Below are 13,017 nucleotides of genomic sequence, written 5' to 3'. Positions count from 1 at the left end.
TCTGTATTCTCGTGTCAGCTGTTTTCCTGGATTGTCTTTTCAAGGATGTTAGCAGTGTACACAGACTTGGGAAGTAGAGATAATGTCTCCTTCTGGAGCAGAGGGCAGATTGTTTCCTGACCAGGATGATGAAAGTTATGGTTCCTTCCAGGGCAAAGGGTGGGCAGATTTACCAGCATCCCCCATTAGAAGATGGGGTGATTCCACATTTTGCTGCTAAAGCCAGCATCCACCTGGGCTGCTACGCATCACCCTGTGGGACCTGAGGAGCCGGGGAAACCACTGCAGACGGTTCAGATGGCTGGGCTGCGGCTGGGCTCTGAGTGATGAGGAGCGGGCCTCTGACCCAGCATCCTGCACCCAGCAGGCTAACCTGTCAGCTTGCAAATAGGGTACAAGTCTCAGAGCCTCTAGTTTTTGACAATGACTGTGCTGCAGACAGGAAAAACCAAATATGGCTCCTAAGAATCTTGAGATTCTGGATGTCAGGGGCAAAAAAGGCTCAGATGTAATCATGATACTGAGAGAATCGGGTAATTATATGAATAAATGTACTGCTTTTTAACAAGAAATTACTATGTATTTTTTTAATACAGTACTCCTCCCTCAATTAACTGTTATTAAATTGATAGTTTGTGTTACAATAGAGAAGACATTTTACTTGCATCCCTTGCTTTCCAAAATAGATTTCTGCCCAGGATGCCAGAAAATACAGAATCAAATCTAACAGCGAATCACAGAACCCTTACTAAGGAAGTCGGACGGTGACAAATTCCTTCCTCCTTTCAACTTCCTTCTGATATTCTATGTCATTAACCTTCCTATATGTATGTCTATTTTTATAAGCTGCTACAAAGGAAAATATAGTAAGTTTATAAGTCTACTCTGTCCATGGAATTCTCCAGGCAAGAATACTTGAGTGTGTATCATTCCCTTCTCCAGGGGATCTTCCTCACCCAAGGATTGAACCCGGGCCTCGTGCATTGCAAGCAGATTCTTACCATCTGAGCTACTACTCATGTAAGTGTATAAGTATCATTAATAAAAGAGCAAGCTTTTCAATTCATCAGTAGAATGTGTTTTATTTTTTTGGTTACAGGGTACTTGACTGAATTTCTTATGTGGGCCTTCCTCAGGAGACACTGCACAGCAAGCCACAAAACCTATGATCTATCTAGTCTTAGCAAAAATTGTTTCCTTCGGAACTGCCCAACACACAAGTCATGGTCGTCCTCTGACAAGAGGGCAGGGCTCCACTTCCCATGTTGACGATAGCAGTGGCATAGCTTTCTCACTCTCACACACTCCCACCTGGCCAGGGCTCTACTTTAAATACTTTAAAGGCAAAGAAGGACTGATGACACTCACTTCACTGTTGCTTGGGCGTGCCCCGGGACTACAGGACAAGACAGGAAATGCTGTGGCCCGAGAAGTGCTTCCGGCGTGCCCAGGCGGGCCAGGCACGAGTTGAGCTGGCGCCACACGGCCAGGGCCCAGTCGACCGTCTTGCACACGGGGTCGCAGGGAGAGGGCACCTGACCTCTGAACTGGAGACAGAGAGGAGGAAGACAGGGGCTTGGGTTAGCACAGTGCTCATTGTCCTGTTGTTTCTAACCATTCGAAATTAAAGCTATAAAAATTTATAAAACAAAACTGTAGCCAAATCTAGTCTTACCTTCACTTGGGGTGGGTGAAAGAGGGATTAGTTAATAATATACCCTGTTGTGTGTGTTAGTGTGAAATACAGATCTGCAGTTTGTTACATCAAATGAAAAGATGCAGACGTGACAGCGAAGCGAGACACCCTGGATGAGGTGTCTCACTTGGATGAATTCTTAAACATCAGTGCTGGAAGAAATCATTTTTCACATGTGTACAGAATATCTCACAAGGACTTGCAAATAGTAGGTGTTCAAAAAAGGATTTTGAATAAATGACATAAAAATGACATTAAATATTTTAATATGGATAAGTGATAAGATGGCATATTGGAATCTATGGCATGTTCACTTTTGTCTTATTTTTAATTTCCCTAGAAGGAAAGTCTCAGCTAAAATGCTACCTTAAAATGCACACAACTATGCTAGCATGAAGACATGTTTTCTGATTTAAAAGTGAAGAGTTTAAGTAATGCTGTGTAACACACGGTTGAATGGGAGCAGCTCTTTTTAGAATTATATCTTATACAAGAGCCCCTTTTTGGTACTACAGAGGATTCACAAAAGGACAAAGATTTATAAACTACGAAGAGAAATCTCTCAAATATTTAGAAGTCAGATATAGCAATTAACTATTTTTATAAGAAACACATTCATGTAAATCTCTACTTTACCAAGGAATTATGATATTAAGACTGAGGATAATATGTGAATGTTTGTATATCCTACATCAAGGGACAGAATTTGGCATAGAAAAAAATGCAAGAGTGGTTCAGTAATTCTAGCAGCTTCATTAAAGTAACATCACTGTGTCACACGAGGATTTGGGATCTGTTATAATATCCCATTTTTTCAAAAGAGGATCATATTTCTCCCACTTTTTCTGATAGTCTTCCAGTGAAAATGAGATCATGGCTACAATTAATAGATGAATATTACTTTCCTTGGCTTTCTCTGGTGGCTCAGACAGTAAAGAATCTGCCCACAATGCAGGAGGCCCAGGTTCAATCCCTGGGTGGGTAAGATCCCCTGGAGAAGGGAATGGCAATCCACTCCAGTATTCTTGCCTGGAGAATTCCATGGACAGAGGATCCTGGTGGGCTACAGTCCATGGGGTTGCAAAGAGTCAGACACAAAAGAGTGACCAACGCTTTCTTTCGCTTTCAATTTCCTACTAAAGGTACAATTATTTTTTATTAAATACTAGAAGCTTTGTCTCCTCCAAAAAATACGTTTATTTTTATTCCTGTGAGAAACTGGAAGAAGAAATTTTGATCACATGCCAGCGTGCTTCTAAGCACCCCCATTATTTGGCTCCATCCTGCAGTTACACGATTTCTGTTGTTTTGCAGTTGTCTTCATTCCCACCGTACACCTACCCCAGGAATCCATTTTATTAACCTACTTGAAGTGACTCCTGGTAAATTAAACACATTGCCCTTCCTCCCCACTTTCTGTTCCTTACAGCACACCCCACTTGCCCATCCTCAAGCACAATGGAGGAAAGTGTAGAGCTTGAAGAGAACTTTCTTTTCAAAATAAGTAAAATCAATCGTTTTCAAACTATGTTTACCAGAGAGCCGGAAGAGGGAGAGGGTTAGGAAAGATTTCAAGGAAGATTAGCATGGCCCCTGCGCAAGAAAGACACAGAAATTGGTGAAGCATTCCATGTTTTTCTCTTAGATAAACCAGGCACTTTGCTGTGTCAGGGTAGGTTCCTCCTTGATGAAATAATGCAGCCTTCTGGTGAGAATGGGGGAGGCTATGCATATTTGAGGAGCAATGGGTAGAAATCTCTATATCTCCCTTTCGATTTTATTGTAAACCGAAAATTGCTCTAAAAATAATAAAGTCTTTAAGAAAAATACTGGTATCTTTTGCAGTTCTTTAGGTGAGTTTTTTAGCAGTAAGATTTAAATATTAATAGTGATAAAGTTAATGGAAGCATCACTGATGTGAAAAGCTACAAAACCCATGACTGTCTTTACCTCACCTTTCTTCTTATTGGCTGAGGTCATATAATAGATGTGCTTTGGTCAAAAGCATATATTTATGATCAGGCAACTGACTTTAGCAGAGCTTGGGGCAGACGATTTCTGATTCAATTAGGAACTTCAGGTACTAATTGAAATCACCAATAGTAGGGACTGTCACTGAATTACCAACAGCATTCCCGCTGCACCCTTCTCCCTCCACCACCCTCCCCAGCCCTCCTCTATGACTGCATGTACATTCACATGCTCTAACACAACAGACACAGCGATTTCGTTCAGGAACTTGGTGGCGCACTCTGGTGTTGGGAAGATAGCTCTAGCCAAGGTCTATGGCAGAAGGGTGGGCATGAAACCAGTTCTGGTTAATGAACCATTAAGGGGAAGTCTTCTGATTCTGGGAGTTTCAGAAAAAGATGCTGTTCCCCCTGATAAGAAGGAGGCAAAAGCAGCCTAAGTTCCCTCTCGAACAGCTCGGCATCCTGCTCCCTACCTGTGAACAAGTCTGTGTGAGGGTGTGGTGCCCGAAGCCCTGCAGAAACCAGGCAGTCCTGAAGAGAGGCCAAGAGATTCACCCAGACCTGGGACCTGGCATCACGGTGTGAATGGACATCAGCAACACCTACCGCAAGGCATCTGGTTATGTAAGGGAAAAAAGCCTCTTTTTGTGTGTGAAGCAGCTAACAGTGGGGTGTCATATTACCTACAGCTTAAACTCCTCTGCTGATACAATGAAGATCCTGTCCTCCCAGTGTGGCCCACTGTGCAGGATTAAACAATAAAATCTTGCTAAATCGAGCTCTTTTATTTCAAATCCACCCAGACACTTAGCTACTGGCCTAATTTAAGAATACGACATTAGAGAATAATGTGCTCAATTTGGTAAGTACACTAAATTAATTTTGTTATTTTGATAGAATGAAGAATATTTACTATGAAAAATCACTAAAAGTGATTATTCTTCTTAAAAATGTGTCAACAGAGATTTCTAATTTTTTCATATGACTTTTTAAAAGTTACTATAATGCAATGTAACAAATATTAAAACTAGATTGAGTAGATGGATAATGAAGGCTCCAAGGAAACAGTAGCTTTTCCTTAAGAAGAATGATTAATTTTCTAATCTAGTCTCAGCATTTAAACTCAGGGAGACCCCTTGAGAATGGTTAATTAAAACAGTAAAACCTATCTGCTTATTTTGGAGGGGGGGCCCCCATCATCTTAGTTTCCCAACAAGGATCAAACCTGCATCCCTTGCACTCAAAGCTCAGAGTCTGAACCACTGAACCATCAGGGACGTCTATTTGTTTTTTTAAAAATACTTGACATAGTATAGGTACTGCTATGAGTTTTACATGCATTATCCTATTTAACCCTTAAAGTGTTAGTCGCTCAGTTGTGTCCAACTCTTTATGACCCCATGGACTGCAGCCTGCCAGGTTCCTCTGTCCAAAGGATTTTTCCAGGCAAGAATACTGGAGTGGGTTGCCAAGCCCTCCTCCAGGGGATCTTCCTGACCCAGGGATTGATTTTTACTTGCCAGAAGCCACACAGTAAGTGGCAGAGCTCAAGCCCAGGTTGCCTGACAGCAATGCCAGGGAATGTCAAGGACCCTCTCCCAACAATGGGCTGTGTGTGGTCTGTTACCTTATTCACAACCTTCCTCCTGAGGAACCTCTGCAGCAGCCCCTGCATGGGCTCGCCGTCCCAGCGCAGCTGTACCCAGCGGAAATGCTGCTGCACCAGCAAGTCGGAGCCCTGGAGACAGGCCTTGGCGATTGTTCCCATCAGAAAGCAGTTCTCATGAAAGTAGTAGCATTCAGACATTCCGTTTCCTAAAACAAACCAAAGCAGCAGTCCAACATCAGGAAACCATAGCAGGGAACAAGTCCAAACAAGTGAAGGAAAGACGGCCATGAAGCGTAACGTGTGCTCCAGGGGACAGAGAGATTAGAAAGCTCTTAAAGCAGCTGGCTTCTTGGGGTGGTCTCTCCACTATCTTTACCTTTTTGGAAGGTACAGGGGCTTTCAGTGCTGTGATTTTCCAGAGGTCCCAAAAAGTCCCCCAGTAACTCAGACAATGAAGATTTTTCCAAGTTCTCTAAGATGACGATGATTTTCTTGTTAGCAGGAGATTGTTTCACTGGGATCAGACACGCTGGGGTCAAAACAGAAATTCAATGATTAAAATGTATCAGTGATTAAATGATCAATGATTAAAACATAAAATGACAGAAATGTACAAACTTGTAAAAGTTTATGTGTTAGCAAAGATGTGACACGGCGCTCTGACATAGCTGGGAAAGTATAAAGACTCTGGGAAACAGTTTGAAATTACTGAATACAGCTGAGGATACCCCTGCACACAACGACCCAACATTAACTAGTTCCGTAACAGATCCCAAACGGAATCAACCCAAATGTCCACCAACAACAGAGTAGAAAGTACGTTCCTACAATGGATTTGAAAATGAACAAACTGTAGCTACAAGCAGCCACACGGAAGACGGTCACAAACGGTATATTAAGAAACAAATCACACAAGGATACAAACGATATGACACCATCATTTACAGTTCATGAAACATACACTTTAAAACATGAACATATACTTTAGGAATTCGTAGACAGTAAAACTGTTTTTAAAAAGCAAAGAAATGATGACAAAAGCGAGACTAGCAGCTACCTCTAGAAGGAAGGGTTTGTGAACAAGGGTGTGGCACGTGGGCCCATTCTGGAAGCTAGAGATGTTCTATTTTGTGACCTGGTCAGTGGCTAAGTTATCATTTTATTTTAAATTATTCATTGATCTATAAAAATAGGTAGTATGTATTTTATAGATGGATATTTCAGAATACAAAGGGTCAAAATCCTTCAATGAGGATTGAACACTTTAAATTTATTTTAATAAATTTAATCCTTTAAATTACACATATGTAAAATGTTCATAAAATTATGGAGACAGGACCTCAGAGACAAGCAGATCCCTCCTTTCATTTCATAGATCTCAGAGATGTTAAGGAGATTTGACGAAGGCTTCAGAAACAGTGATAAGGAAGGACCATAATCTGGGTCTTGTGATTCTTATTTTAGGGGTCCTCACACTAAAGACGGGGGGCCTGAACTGCATAAATGGAGTATTATTATTATATGTATTAGACAAATTGGTAGATAAAATGTAACTGAAAGATTGCCTGGGCACCTGCTAAGCACTCAAATGTTAATCCGGTAATTGAAATACATCTATAATACTTGCTAGATAGCAAAGAATAAAAAATTTATATCACCTTTTAATATTTTAGAAGATTCTAAGATGCCTGAGTCTTAGCTAAACTAACCTTGAGAAAAGATCAATTTAGAATACTCAGCAGTGATTCTGTCAAGTAGTTCCACTTTCCACAAACACTTATGATAGGACATTATAACCACTCCGCCTCTGTGTTACTCTAGACACAAATGCATTGTCAGTTTCAAGAGAACTCCTTGAACACTGTAAATTAATCTCTTCTGAGATGGAAATAACTTTTCTGGATGCTACAAAGCTTTAAAAACGAAAAGACCAGAAACAAAACGGGCTGCCTCTCCATCGAGTTGTCTGTGGGGGCGGTGCACTAGCACTTGGCATGTGCCACGTCCCCTCAACGCGGCTCCTCAATAAAGAGCACGAACACATTCTGTGCTTCTCAGGGTCACGTGTTATTTCAGAACTACACTTATTATGGAAGTATGATGGCTTTACCAGCCCAGCTGGTAAAGAATCCGCCTGCAATGCAGGAGAACCTAGTTCAATTCCTGGGTCAGGAAGATCCCCTGGAGGAGGGCATGGCAACCCACTGCAGCATTCTTGTATAGGGGCATTCTACGAACAGAGAAGCCTGGCAGGCTACAGTCCATGGGGTCGCAAAGGGTCAGACACAACTGAGCCACTAAGTACACATGATAAACCAATAGTTTTTTTAAAAAGAATAATGATAAGCTAACAAATTTTTATAACCATTGATTAAAAAAAAAAAAAAGGCTGAATGGCTTATGTATCTGCTTTCTGTAACTAAGGACTGAAGGTCTCCAGTTTTCCCTTGATCTGGATTAAGTGTACAGCTAGTTCCAGTGGCCTTGAAGCTGCTACATCCAGCTAGAATGTGTCTGCAGGAACACATAATTTGTTGTTATTTAGTTGCTCAGTCATGCCCAACTCTTCTGTGACCCTGTGGACTGTAGCCTATCAGGCTCCTCTGTCCATGGGGTTCTCCAGGCAAGAATACTGGAGTGGGGCTGCCATGCCCTCCTCCAGGGATCTTCCCGACACAGGGATCAAACCCACATTTCCTGCACTGGCAGGCGGATTCTTTACCACTGAGCCACCAGGGACGTGTTTGGCTAGTTCTAACAGCTTTGAAGCTGTGCGTTCAGCTAGAACGTGCCTACAGGAACATGTAATTGCATCTCAACAGTGTCTTCCACTGCCCCTTGCCTGTGTACTGTGCTAAGCACTATGGCACAGTGCTGGAGGTGACTGATTCTAACTGGGGGAATGCGGCATTTTAAACTGGACCCATTATGAAGAATGGCATCTTGATAGATTGGAAGAAGGCTTTCTAGGTTTAAGAAATGGCACAGGTGGGAGAATGGACTCTAGGCAGAGCTCAGTCCTTGAAGGGACTGGAACCTCAAACTAAGGTTAGAGTAGTTTCAAGAGTGGCATGAAGGCAAGCTCAAAGCTGACCCAGGCCTCCAGAATGGGCTGGGAGCTCGGGGGAAAGCCACATCAGTGTGGTGGAATCCAGGAGCCCCATCTGTGGGCAGCAGGGTGGCAGGCAGTGTCCTCATTCTGCGCCACACTCTGCAGTCACCTGGGATCCATCCCCAGAGGCCGGGATGCAGTCGATCAGTGCTGGGCCTGGGGCACTGGCGTTTCATGGGCAGCCTGCATGCAACTGGTTGAAATGAAGTCTCAGAAGCCAGCCACAAATGCAAAGTGGGAGGCCCGGGATGTCATGCTGAAAGGGAGAAACTACCAGCTCTGGGAATCAGTGGAAATCTTTAAGGGCGGGGGGGAAACATGATTTGGCTCCTCCTCTGAGATCTTGCTATGGTGAGTAGAATTGATGGGAGAGTAAAGAAACAAGAGAACACATCTACAGGCTCTTACTGCTGACGTGAGGACAGCAGGTAACAGGAGCCTCCTCCAGGGCCAAGGCTCAGAACAAAAGGGTATTCTGAGATGAGTGAGCAAAGCTCAGTGGAAAAGACCCTGATGCTGGGAAAGACTGAGGGCAGGAGGAGAAGGGGGTGACAGGATGAGATGGTTGCATGGCAGCACCAACTCAATGGACATGAGTTTGAGTAAACTCTGGGAGACAGTGAAGGACAGGGAAGCCTGGCATCCTGCAGTTATGTGGTTGCAAAGAGTTGGACACGACAGTGACTGAACAATAACAAAGCTCAGTGGTTGACTGTCTTGAGAGAGGGGCAGAGAGGGAGTATCAGAGGCAACTCAGAAGTTCTCACTGGAGGAGCAGCCATGCAGTGAATGAAGGCAGAGAGCACATGAGCGGGAGCACACTTGAGGTGGTGGTGATGGGCTATGTCTCAAGCCTGAGTGTCTGATGAGTGAGGCATCTCTCCTGAGATGTCCAGCAGGGGCTGGACCAGAGGAGGGAGGCAGCAAGGAAGGATTCAAGCTGGAGATAAATGAGTTTATAGGATTGTAGGAGAACTCCTGGAAAAAGAAGCCAACTCATTCTCCCAGGTCCATAAGCGAGGATTGTATTTATAGCGAGTGACTCAATTTGTCCCATATTTAACGCACAGCTTGTGCCCTAGACAAAAAGTACATGGGGTGCTGTTCGCAACAGTTGGGTTGGGTTTCCATCTCAATTTTGTTGATATCGGTCTCCCCTAAGGTATCGATCCAGGTCAAACAGACTGGGTTGTTTTTTGGTGAAAACCTTTGTCTTCAACACTCCCGATTGCGTATGTTCAATTTTTCCTCCTTCTCCATCTGACCACTAAGTTCAACATCCTAAAACAAGTTCGTCCAAATGTAAATTTCACTTTAGTTGTGAATTAGCATGTCTAGTTCACAGAGAAGGCAATGGCACCCCACTCCAGTACTCTTGCTTGGAAAATCCCATGGACGGAGGAGCCTGTTAGGCTGCAATCCATGGGGTCACTAAGAGTCAGACACGACTGAGCGACTTCACTTTCACTTTTCACTTTCATGCATTGGAGAAGGAAATGGCAGCCCACTCCAGTGTTCTTGCCTGGAGAATCCCAGGGATGGGGGAGCCTGGTGGGCTGCCATCTATGGGGTCGCACAGAGTCGGACACGACTGAAGTGACTTAGCATAGCATAGCATAGCATAGCATGTCTAGTTCAAGTTATTTAACATGGATTCATTTCTATAATATTAACCAACCACAGAAGCAAAAACTCATCACACCTTTGGGTTTGAAGGATTATTCAGCCTTTGATCAGGGTTTAGGAGACACAAGATGGCTTCTCATGCCATATTATATCTGGAGATTTCTTCTGGCCTGTTGTGGGAAAGTTGACCATTTAAATTCCCTTTGTCCTCTGCTAATTCAAAACCCCATTTCTGAAACTATCTCTTTTAGTCCTTCTTTCTTCTAACTTGATAGGTGTATCATCTCTGCTCCTCCCCAGAGATCAGTATAATCTTAATCAGATATCTCCTGGGCTAGGCTCAGGGCTATAGTTCAGTTTTGCACACCTTTGTTTTCAAAGTTCTGGATAGCTAAGTCCTAGAGCAAGACTCACTGGTTTAAAAATAATGTATCACATTTATAGTTAAACCCAAATCACTCCATGTCTAAGGTGAGGCCAAGTCCACACTCTCCTCTTTGGGGATGGACGTGGCCCATGTTTTACACCATCCATTTAAAACAAGGCTCTGTGGGGATGATGCTCTGAGTCCAGAGGAGAAGCAAGGGAAAGGTCTGCAAAGAGCCTCTAGCAATGTAGGGTCCAAGGAGGAAATCTCATTTATGTAGACTTCAATTACATATGATATTATTACAGTAATTCCATCTTTATTTCTTTGGAAGTAGAAAGTTTTCTCAGGAATTCTAAGCATTGTTTTAAAATACCAAATGAGTGTTTATTTTTTTTTTTCTTACTACTACTGTCACATGTAATTTAAAAAAATATCTGTCTTGCTAACCTAACTCAATACCTTATACTGAGGAGAAGTTCGACCCATTCTAATACACATTCACACCCTCCTTACCAAATAACTGAGCCATGTGACATGACTGCTGCTGCTGCTGCTAAGTCACTCAGTCGTGTCCTACTCTATGCGACCCCAGAGATGGCAGCCCACCAGGCTCCCCCGTCCCTGGGATTCTCCAGGCAAGAACACTGGAGTGGGCTGCCATTTCCTTCTCCAATGCATGAAAGTGGAAAGTGAAAAGTGAAAGTGAAGTTGCTCAGTCGTGTCCGACTCTTAGCGACCCCATGGACTTCAGCCCACCAGGCTCCTCTGTCCATGGGATTTTCCAGGCAAGAGTACTGGAGTGGGGTGCCATCGCCTTCTCCATGTGACATGACAGTTTCTCACAAAAGTCAATACGAGGAGGAAGATGTTATTTAAAATGAACAAAATATCCATTGCAGGTATAAGTGCTATGTCATTCTTCTTGAACTGATCTTCTGTTCTACATTCCTGTCTTCACTGGTACCATTTCAGAATCCATGTAAGTTTTAGATTCTTAAAACTAGTAATTTTTAAAAATCTGCTACTCTTCCTTCTTGTATTTTGTTGCTCATACACTTCTTTTATTCATTCTCTGTCTCTTTTCACTGGCTTTCTTCTACAGAATCATAGACAGGAACATATATGGAAATGTATGTGCTATGCCCATTGGAAGAGGAAAGCTCAACATTCTTCAGTCAGCTCAATTCAGTTCAGTCGCTCAGTCGTGTCCGACTCTTTGCGACTCCATGAATTGCAGCACGCCAGGCCTCCCTATCCATCACCAACTCCCGGAGTTCACTCAGATTCACGTCTATCGAGTCGGTGATGCCATCCAGCCATCTCATCTTCTGTCATCCCCTGCTCCTCCTGTCCCCAATCCCTCCCAGCATCAGAGTCTTTTCCAATGAGTCAATTCTTCGCATGAGGTGGCCAAAGTACTGGAGTTTCAGCTTTAGCATCATTCCTTCCAGGACCAATCTCCTTTAGGATGGGCTGGTTGGATCTCCTTGCAGTCCAAGAAGACTCTCAAGAGTCTTCTCCAACACCACAGTTCAAAAGCATCAATTGTTCGGCGCTCAGCTTTCTTCACAGTTCAACTCTCACATCCATACATGACCACTGGAAAAACCATAGCCTTGACTAGACGGACCTTTGTTGGCAAAATAATGTCTCCAGCTAAATCTATGTAGTTTAAACTTTTTTTTTTTTTTTTTAGAAAATAAGTTTAAAAACTAGGAATATGTTTAGAACACCTTATGAATCAGCACATCCTCATATGGCAGTTGTATTATTCAATCAATTTACTTTCTTGGTTAAAAAAAGAGAGACTAGGGGATAGATATTTTCTATCCCATTAGTATTCTAAAAGCTTAAGTAGAATAGCCTTGAAGCTCCTTCTCTCTAACCCAGATCTCTGCCTTCTTTACTCTGTCCTTTTTCATCACCCTTTCTTTTACCACAAAAGAAAATTCCCTGCTGAGGGCTTTCTGCACGACACACAGTGACACCACACTGTCCCCAGATCCTTCCCTCTGGCTCACTTGCGATTCCCTGGTACTGCCTCAGGAGTTTCTGGTGTCCCCGTCTACTCACAATGTACTTCCCCATGATCTCCTCATTGGCCACCTGTCAAGAGCAGTGGGTCCTGCTGCCGTGAAAATGACGGTGACAATGGATGGAGTTTCAGAAGCTGAGGATGGACAGCAGCGAGGCAGAGATCTGAAGCCAGACTGCAGTGTTCCTGACATGACATGCAGAGACCTCCAGTGTCTATTCTGGGGACACTAGAGTATAATCGTAGGAAATTGTCATGAGCAGCTTTACATTTTAGGGTGAACCTTCTGGAAGCCTGCAGAGGGCTTCTGAAAGGAGAGAGAGCAGAAGAACAAGAAGGGTTAGTGCCACAGTCCCTTGAGCAAGAGATGACAGGTGGCAGGTGGACTGGAGAGCAGGAGGTGGAGATGAGATAGGGGAAATAGATTCAAGAGGAACGAGGACTGACTAGATGCGGGGAAGAAGGCGAATGAGGAACCTCCAATATGCTCCGCTTGCTAACGGGTAACTGCATTCAAGGTCTTAGCAGGTAGAAGTCTTGTGTTTGTGTCTTATTTGTGCTATTAAAAAAAAAAAAAAAGGATGTTTGATACTTGT

At 43.3% G+C, this 13,017-nt stretch overlaps 2 protein-coding genes and 1 pseudogene across 4 annotated transcripts in view; 2 read left to right on the top strand and 1 right to left on the bottom strand.

Moving 5' to 3' along the window:
• Window positions 1-1,066, top strand: part of CFTR (CF transmembrane conductance regulator) — a 318,734-nt gene extending 317,668 nt beyond the window's left edge. The window contains exon 29 of the transcript XR_009735898.1: window positions 943-1,066. The gene's annotated coding sequence lies outside the window, so the exon portion shown is untranslated. The remainder of the gene's footprint in view (window positions 1-942) is intronic.
• CTTNBP2 (cortactin binding protein 2) overlaps window positions 1-13,017 on the bottom strand; it is a 170,232-nt gene that overhangs the window by 12,636 nt on the left and 144,579 nt on the right. For all 3 annotated transcript variants that reach the window (XR_009735897.1, XM_061414021.1, XM_061414022.1), the window contains 3 exons: window positions 5,655-5,807; window positions 5,297-5,484; window positions 1,369-1,547 (listed from right to left, as the gene is read on the bottom strand). Coding sequence is in view for 2 of the 3 variants with exons in the window: in XM_061414021.1 (XP_061270005.1) it covers window positions 1,369-1,547; window positions 5,297-5,484; window positions 5,655-5,807 (520 nt within the window). In the remaining variant the exon portion in view is untranslated. The remainder of the gene's footprint in view (window positions 1-1,368; window positions 1,548-5,296; window positions 5,485-5,654; window positions 5,808-13,017) is intronic.
• LOC133246952 (U6 spliceosomal RNA) lies at window positions 3,255-3,334 on the top strand (annotated as a pseudogene).

This window comes from Bos javanicus, chromosome 4, assembly GCF_032452875.1.
Source record: "Bos javanicus breed banteng chromosome 4, ARS-OSU_banteng_1.0, whole genome shotgun sequence".
Taxonomy (NCBI): domain Eukaryota; kingdom Metazoa; phylum Chordata; class Mammalia; order Artiodactyla; family Bovidae; genus Bos; species Bos javanicus.
Note: the sequence above shows the minus strand (reverse complement) of the source record. Positions and strands in the feature narration are given on the sequence as shown.